This window comes from Petromyzon marinus, chromosome 14, assembly GCF_048934315.1.
Source record: "Petromyzon marinus isolate PM22_M1 ecotype Great Lakes invasive population chromosome 14, UKy_Petmar_22M1.pri1.0, whole genome shotgun sequence".
Lineage (NCBI taxonomy): Eukaryota > Metazoa > Chordata > Hyperoartia > Petromyzontiformes > Petromyzontidae > Petromyzon > Petromyzon marinus.
The window spans coordinates 13,630,163-13,639,632 of NC_133680.1; the positions used below are offsets into that span (position 1 = coordinate 13,630,163).

The window sequence follows — 9,470 nt, forward strand, 5'->3', positions numbered from 1 at the left end:
ACGCTCCTGGGTGGGCTGTCAATGAAGAGGCGCCACTCATTCTGGTTACAGGCGATTCTGATTGCCTCGAACAGACTGGTCACATTGTGGCAGAAGCAGAGCCCATCTTGACGGGTGAAGAATCGGCAAAAAGGTTGGTGACACTTCCTCTGATCTGTGACTTGCACACTTTTATCCAACAAGTTCCACTGCTTGAGCATAGACGTGAAAGCTCGGCATTGGACTTGGTGAGGAGAAGATATCTGATCAAGTCGTTAAGGTCTTTTTGGATGGGGTTACAAAAATACATTTATTTCACCCATGACTAATGTGGAAGAGATTCTCGCAACATTTTTCATATATGATATATTTTTTTAAAATTGTAAAACATTTTTAAATGAAAAACTTTGCCAATTTAATTTTTTTTAAACAAATTCTATAACAACATTTCGAGCAACAATTGTCCATCTTACCTTCCAGAGTTTGTTTGCATTGCTCGCAGGTGAAATGAGGTGCCCAAGGTTTGTCTTGATCCCCGACAGGCATCCCGAAATATGCCTTGGAGGCCTCACACATCTTAGCAGATTCGTCCACAGAGTACTTTTTCGCTCTTGTCTTGATAAATTGGCCGCAGACATAGCAAAATGCGTCTGCCGGATGCTTGCAGCTTCTTGATGCCATCTCAGAAACATGCAGATATGTATCCACTTAGGCAACTGGAACTAAACGGAACTGGTGGGCTTAAGGCCCCTGTATTTATACTACTATTTCTATTACTGGAAAGTTCTAGAATGTTATAGAAGTTACGACAAGTTTACTCAGCACTGAATCTATCTGGATTGTTCTGGAAAATAGGTAAATTTCAAAATATCACTGTCCTGGTCACAAAAGCAAAGTTTGTGGGGAATAACATCCATTTTCTGTACTTTTGAGGCATAAGCAATTCGGAAATAAAAATTACTACCCAGGAACAAAAAAAATGTTACGTAGTGTTATAGGTGGGAAAGCAGCAGTGTGGTGGTGAGCGCATTTTCCCCATGACCCTAACGACTTTGGTTCCACCTCTGGCCACGGACAACATCATTGTAAGTGATTTCCTAGTGTTGTTCGCCATGACATCCGATGTTTCGCTACATGCGCTTGGTAGCTCATTCAGAGTACCGAAACACAGTAGAGATATACAACACGACCACAAAAACTTACGCAGTGCTATACAGATCATTACACACTTGCACCAGGTACTTATATAAGGCTGAGGAGACCTAGGAGAGGCTCAGAACCGGTTAAGTTATGCACCAATGATGTGAGCCATGGCCTAGAATATGAACTTGGGTCGCAAGATTGGAAGCGTAGTGCGCACACCACTATAACAATGTGCCTCAAACAAAGACAAAGATCCCCTGTATAGCCTTAACAGACTGTTGAGCAAGTGCTGTTAGCTAGCACCTATGAAGGCCGGCACGGCACACGATGGGGTGGGTGGCCTACACCACGCCCGGCCGCCTTTGTCTCCCAAGTAGCACCAGGTACTCATTTGAGGCTGAGTCGACCTAGGGGAGGCCCAGGACCAGTTCATATAATCGTCACTGGTGTTGGCCGTGAGTGGGAATCAAACCCGGGTCGCCAGGTTCGTAGTGCTAACCGCTACACTACCGCTCCCCACAAACACACACTGACATACACACACGTGTGCTTGCCTTTGAGTTGTGTAACCCACACTGTTCTGAGTCGTGGCTCGGTTTTGGCTGGGCGTCCAACGCAGCTCAGCTCAAGCTTGAGCCGCTTGGTCACTTCCAAAGACGTGCCAAGGCTTGGCTCAGGCCCAGCCTCATGACCAGGACCAATACCGAGAGCCGGCTCGCTCGAGCCAGACCCTGAGCGGAGCCACGGCTACGCATGCAAGCCCGAGACACTTGCGCACGTCTCCCCTCTGTCACGGTGGCTGCAGGTGAACGGCGTGCAGCTGGGCGAGGCGGGCTGCGGCTCGCTCGTGCCGCTCGTGTCAGAGTCGCGCGACTCCGTCGAACTCCTCGTGAGCCGCGTGCAGCTCCCCTGCACCATCGAAGGCCGCCGGACCCCCACGCCGCCGCCGCGGCCTCGTCCCCCTGTGCCCGCCCCCCCACCGCACCTGCGCTGCAAGCCGGCCGAGCCCTGGGTGCCGGGGGGCGCGGGGCGAGCGGCGGACGGGGGCCGCTCGAGCCCGCTCGCGCTCTCCTGCCTCCCGCAGGCCGCGACGCGCCACCCCGACTTCCCCGGCGGCGGCGGCGGCGACGACGTCGACAAGGGTGCCGCGCTGCAACCTTTCATGCCCCTGCACCCCCGCGAGCAGCCGGCCGGAGCGGAGCATCACAACAACCTGGAGATGCTTTAGCCACGGACGCGCTGCGCTCCCCCAAGTGTGCCCGGCTAATCGGAGCGAACTCTACGTACGGCCCCGATTGTCGCGTTTGCGGCACGCAGTCAACAATCAAAGTTGGAGGTGGGCCCCACGTTCTGACAGGAATTGTGAACGGCATTCAACTAGTTTGATGGCCCCGAAACGAAAGTGGAGATTCCACGTTCCTATGGTGGGGGGGCAGTCTGTCTCCATGTGTGGAAGGGTCGCTGTTCACATCCCACAAAGTGGTACTAATTTTGGCGACCTTGAAAGGATGAAAGATGTCAACCCCCAGACTGGTATTCAAACGCGCAGACTTCTAATTGCGAGCAAAGCACTTTGCCATCAGCACCGCTCGGTCAGATGATGCACGGAAACGACTTGATGCGGTTGGTGATGCAGATCAAATTGATCCTTACGCTGAAGGAACGCGATGTCACTGTTGCAAGATAAGCAACTTGGAAGTAGATTTTCAGTAAATGGACCTTGATGATTCTTCGTTGAGTAACGGTGGGAATTGTTATTTGAATCTACAATGCCTGGCGATGATGGCTTGCTTGGCTTGGTGTGAAACGATTGAGGATGTAATCGTCCACTTGTCTAGTTGTTAAAGTAAAAAAAAAAGTCTCCATCGTACAAAGTGAACATTACATTGTTGCAATGACTTCGTTAAATTAAACATCCTTACGATTGAATTTTGGTGATATTTTGAACGTGCAATGTTTCACAATGTTCGCTTTTCATCACCAACCTTAGACCCAAACGGCTTGAACACAAGAGGTGAAGAAACATCCCTGCGGAACTGCTCATCACAGCGCATTCTGTCAGTGCATTGCCCCCAGGCAATGACACCACGGGAACACTACTCAAGTCACTTTATAGTTCGCCCGTGCTGGGCCTACTCTTTGGTTTTATTCGGTAAAGTCACGTAGATAAAATAAAACAAAATAAAACAATTAAATCACGACGTTTCGGAGCCAACACAAGCTTCCGTCTTCAGGTGGAAAAGTCAGCGCAGAATATCTGTGTCAGGAGCATAGTTCAGAGACGACCTTGGGTTATATACAGGTTAAGGGAGGGGGGAGGAGTCAGTAAGGGGGCGTGGGTGGGTGGGAGGGCTGGGCTAAGCAGCCTTTTGATAGAATGCTGCGGGTAACACCCACTTCTCAAAGCTCACATCAAAGGGTCCCCCGATGTAGGCTCACATCTAAGGGTCCCCCGGTGCGAGCTCAACAAGGCCAAGCAAGGCCAAGCAAGCATAAGTTTGCAGAGGTTCGCGGTTCGAGCCCAGTGGCCACCTCAGTTACGACTGCCTGTTGTATAACCAATGAATATGCGCCTGTAGCGATCCCGTGATGTTATTCGAAAAAGATCAGGCTGTGTGTGCCGGCATCATGTTCAAAATTATCTTCATGTAAACATCCTATAAGTGAAAATCCTTATCTATAGATGGCGCTCCTTCGTATTGTGTAAAGAGTGGTTGGACAAAGTCGTGCAAAATACATTTTTATATCATAGCCAGGCAAAGGCCAAAGTGAAAATCTACAGCCATAAGGTTGCAGTCATTACACACAAAGTGCTTGGCCACAGATGAACCACAATACCTTGCTGATCTTGTCAAGAAACATAAACCATCATGAGAACTCCGGTCATCTTCGCAGCAGTGGCTTTTGGCTTGCTATCAAACAAAGATGGTCACCGCATCGCGCGCTTTCAGATGCGCTTATGCGGCCGTCTGGAACGCTCTTCTGATATTAGGAAGCCACTGGAGTTATGCACTTCTTAATCTAGATTGAAAACTCATTTCTTTAGAACTGCTTTTTGTGTTTAGTTTGTTGTCCTTCCCTCTCATCTCCGATTAGCAGGGTTGGCTACATACGGTGACCACTTCTGCTGTGCAGGTGGGCCACTGCAAAAAACTAACGTAGGATGAATGTTTAATGTTTTAAGGCAGTACAAGCATTAGTGACGAGCGTGTGTAATACATGGGTTTGTCGAGAACCGTTCTAACACTGAAAATTATGTTTATAAGGGTCGAAGGATAACGATTCAGGCAATGGCTATTCGGAGCAGACAGCGGTGGTGAGTAGAGTGTCTGTCCACTTTAAAACAGCAAAGGTAAATTGTAGGCTTTTTAATTCGCACTTATTAACACAGTTTGACACGTAGGCTTTTGCGACCAATATCATCCATAAATGTACGTTTTTTTGGGGGTTAGATCGCATAAATATAAATGTCGTTAAACCCGCCACTGCCCCACATAGCGAATTAGTAAGGTTTGTCACGTTAACAGAACATGCCAATTCGTTACTAATACAGCACACCGGTGTGTTGTACTCAGATTGTACATTTTGTGTATTTACTCTCCAACACACTGGTTGACCATTCTAAACATAAACAATTGACACTGATATAAAATGGTTTAATTCTAGGGCACGTTAGAATCCTGAAAAGGCTGTGATGAGCATTTCGGATGTGTCGACGAGCACAAATTGGTAGAAGCAACATTGCCGTGTTTGTCGTAATAAGCATGGTAACAATATTAAGTTGGCGGCCATTATAATTATACAAAGAGCTCCAAACCAGAGTTGTGTAAAGATGTATTGACTCAGAGACAGAAAATGCATACGGCAAATCATCGACTATAATGATAGGCTTTTTATCATGATATTGATTCAGATAGACTGTGCTAAAATCAATACAATCTTACCTGACACGATACACTGGGCTACAGTTATTACAATTTTTTTTCTCATTTTGAGAAATTCACCAGATTTTTTTTTATAAGCAGGATGAGATTGATGACAAAATGTATTGCCTTTGAAACTAAAAAGGTCTAAAGTTAGCATCTCCCCATTCAAATGTGCAATCTGGCACGAGTGGCCCCAAGCCAGGGATGGAAATTCCACATTTCCATGACGAAGGTCAGCATCCCACAGGACAATAACACGAACTGAAATCGAGATTGAAACTTAATATAAATCTGGCTTCATCTACTTTGGTTTCAACTCGGTTGTGCTGATGACTACTAAAACTAAATCCTACCTTGAGGTGATGGCGAGAGCGTCAAGGGCAGGTATGGTCCCCTATTTACAGCTCACTGACTTAACATTGCACAGCTGATAAATGTGTTTGGCCCAGTGAAATTACATTACAAATGACCGGGAAAACATTTTGCAGGAGTCAGAAGGGCAATTGCCGCAATTGTTACCCAACAATAGTGTGGCCTGCTGCACAGATTGCAGCAGGCGTGTTGAGTAGTTCCTCTCATCTCAGAGAGCAGAGGTGCTATCACAGTAGGTAGATTCAAGTACTCTTATGTGCTGTTATGATTCACAGTGCAGGATATATCTTATATACTTGTAATTTTCGTGCAACAATGTGTCATCGGAGCTACGTCCATTGATGAACGATTAATTCTGACTGCCGGTAGTGAAGCGATGATAATTTCTTTATTTTGACATCTCTGGATTGAAAACAACCCCTTTGCGAGATGGTGCCTTCCCGTTGCCGTATGTGTGTGTGTAGCTAATCAGTGCACACCCCCACAATAGCCGTCTGAGACTTTGTATTGTGAAGCACAGGATCTCTTAAGGTGGGTCCATCACCTCCCGTCGTTTCAGCCCGTTTATTTATAGCCACAGACTGGTTCACCTTCGAGCAGAAAATTCAGAAGGCAAACGGATGGTTTATGTCTGCAATCATTGGTGTGAGAAGCCAGCTTCAACCCTCGTTACTTTTTTCAACAACGGAGTTTAACTTTGAAAGCTCGTCCAAAGGGGGGGGGGGGATGGTCGAGGCACGTTTCGCCGTTGTGAGTTCGAGCCAGTTGGCACAGGCCCCGGTGCCCTTTGACCCCACTCGCCACTCGATCCTGTAGTTGGGCCAGGAATAAAGTTTCGCAACCATTATTCCGCTTTTCTAGTCTCTGGTTCCCTTTGCAATGAGCGGATCGTTTTTGGTTGTGATTTGTTGTGCACTCTTGTGTCAGTGGGTATCTAACGCGGGTGTGGAAGGGGAACTCTGCCCATTGGTGATCATTTTTGTGAGTGGATGTGCTGGTTGAACTGTGTAATGTAAAGTGACTGGATAACAAAAAAATTGTGATGATAATTGTCTGAAAAGAGACTAAATGTGTAAGAGCTACCCACAGAATAGAAATTAAAGGATGTGTGATCCATTACTCTGCTACATTGCAATATCGTTTATATAACAATATTTGTTGTTATACTTCTGTGCAAAAGAGCCTTCGCCCCACTTTATAATGTAATGCTGGAACATTTTCATTCGATTTTAATTTGTCTAAAGTATGTGAAGTAAAACATTTTTATGGAACTGTGCTTCATGACACTCCCTATAATTTGGAAAATGTATAGAATTAGAGCAGTGTAATTACTGGTCAGCTTTGTGTAATGCGGTAGTCGTTTGTGGACACGCACTTTCCAGATAACAAGAATAAAACAAGCCCCAGTACAACAAACAGGATATTACAAATATCATCTCACTGCAGCAAATTATCACACAGCCTTATTACTCTCCTGGGATATTAAGCATCCGGATTAGGCAAGCAGGCAATTGCTGTGTCTCAATATCCAATTAAGTTATGAAATTATCAAAAAGACCAATGAGTGGCATAGGGGCACTTAACACGATTTGAAAGCAGGCCATTGAAAGCAATAATGCTTAAACAAAATTACTGATTTATTATTTTAGCCTCAATCAATCCTAATGCAAAGGCACTCAGTTGCATTAACCGCAGAGGTGTTGCTTACGAAGTAAGTGAAACATACATTTACCCCGGCTTTTCTTTACATAATTGGACAGCAGATTTCCCCCCACACAGTCATAAAGTGCTATAGAGTACAACACTGAGACATTGTGACGCGGTGTTTCTGTGGGCCCTGCGATGTTGTCATGTGAAAACTCCACGAGAAGCCCCCCCCCCCTCATTGGGTCAATAGGTCCGCATTGTTTTTGCCAACCTGGCCAATAGAAATCAAGAGTCGACAGTGTGTCCACGCTCGAATGAACCGAGCGATTACGAGATTTGGGACGCTCAGCCGTGGTGCCACGCGGCCATCGGTGCCCCTCACCTTGTTTTCCAAGACCTCACTCACACCCAACACACACACTGGCCACTTGGAGGGCCAATTCCTTCTGCGCATTCTGCACGGAACTGCCCCAGTGTGTTGCCGTGTCATAGGTTCCACAAACGGCTGGCGTTCCCAATAAGTTAGCGGCTATAAAATTGGAGCCCATCGACCCCCCATTATAAACCTGGACCTGTGTAAACAATACGTTAGGCAATATGGAGAGAAGTGGGAGTCACCAACACGATGCTTAGTGCTTGTATTACTCTTCTACAAAGAACAACACAAACGTGAGGATTCAGGACAGTTGTGAATTCCGGCGATCGTACAGCCTCGTGACTCATTAACATGCCACGTGCAGATTCTGTGAAATTGCGGTTGTCAAATCTTCACGAGACAATTTCCCCACAAAGCTAATACTGAGAATGTGCTGTTGTAGAATTTTGAGAGAAATAATTACATTTAATTCGAACATTTTCGTAATGTGAGGGGTGCACTGGCTCCCGGAATATAAAGTGAGCATTAACGGTGTGGCTAAACGTACGATTAAAACTGAACGTTTAAGATATCCACGATGCATAATTTACATGTCAGCAGTTAATATTTTCAAAATAATACCATATGGCACAACGTCAAATGAAAGTTTATATTTGTAACATTTTTACGCCATTACCACGTATGGTACGAAGATTTTGAAAGGTTCATTGGTAACTTGGCTGCACGTTTCAAATGTTCTGTTTGTGGGCTTCACATGTAGCTACCGATGGTGCTTTTTCGTGTTTGAATATACGGCCGTGGTCTTAAAAGTTAATATTTAAAGAAAGTTTCTCAACGATGGAACTCCAGTTTTAATAATAAAATTACATTAACTCAAAGATGGTGATGAGACATGTTTTTTGTAGGGTTGCCACCTCTGAGGTACAAAAATACCCAGGACATATTGTTGGCAGAAAAACATATGTCAAGAGGGGAGAACTACATATCAATGCGGGGTTTTAAAGTGGCGTGTTATTATTACTAAGCAAATGACAAAAAAACCAGGACTCTTAATGTCCCATGGAGAACTTACAGATCCCCAAGAAAACGTCCTCAACAAGAAGACGATCCACAGAAAACCAGGACAGGTGGCAACCCGAGTTTTTTTTCAGTCTCCTTTTCGTGGAGACAAATGTCCACAAAATTGTCAACTTTTTATTTTCTCGTTTAAGCCACAGAACAAGTTTGCCGTCTCTCACTGGAAAACTCTCCCCGCTAGGTTTGACATCAAATTTTGGTGATCAAGACTGTCATAGGATGGCTCTTTGCTTCTCTCAGTACTCTGCTTGGGCATTGATATTCCCCTTTAGCCCGCACCTGGATGTAGGTTGGAATGTTCTGGAAGATCTGTATCTGGCTGGGTCTCATGTCACCACATCCAACTTCAGGTGTCTGGTATAGCTCTACGAAGTGCAAATGCCAATTGTATTCCTGTATTGTGTATGACACGGTGAAGGGGTTTGTGTTGTCATTCATTACTTAGCAGAGACTGTCAAACTCCCACAAGCCATGCAATGTTGCAATAGTATGTCCGTAAATATATCATTAATTAAGAGTGTGTTTAGAACATTGGCAACATATTCCTAAACGCTTAGGTTTTGTTTTTCACTGAAAACCTTGAGTGGCCGTCAACAGCGCATAACAGAAACATTTGAAACACACCTAAGATCCCGATAATCACCTGGCACTGTCTCACATACGATGCAAGCTACCAATGCCATAAAGGGGCGAAACTGAAATGATAAAAATCTTCAAATTACAAAGTGTATGTTTGCACTGCCTAATTGAGCTTGCCTCAACCGCTGTGCAATTATAATTCATTAATAATTGATGCACTTTATCAAAGAAGCGTGCAATTACAGAGAGAACTAAAAAATGTAAGGCATGGATCGGAGAACGAATGCCAGTAAGCGTGGACACATCACTCGAAGGGATGTTGGCCAATGGTAAAAACTGATGATGTTGTGGCAACCAATTGAGAGAACATG

General features: G+C 45.3%; 1 protein-coding gene across 3 annotated transcripts in view; it reads left to right on the forward strand.

The window, feature by feature from the left end:
• LOC116942303 (glutamate receptor-interacting protein 1-like) overlaps window positions 1-8,321 on the forward strand; it is a 374,480-nt gene extending 366,159 nt beyond the window's left edge. For all 3 annotated transcript variants that reach the window (XM_032954032.2, XM_032954031.2, XM_032954033.2), the window contains one exon: window positions 1,928-8,321. In XM_032954032.2, coding sequence (XP_032809923.2) covers window positions 1,928-2,350 — 423 coding nt within the window. In that variant the 3' untranslated portion in view covers window positions 2,351-8,321. The remainder of the gene's footprint in view (window positions 1-1,927) is intronic.
• Window positions 8,322-9,470: the final 1,149 nt, after the last annotated feature.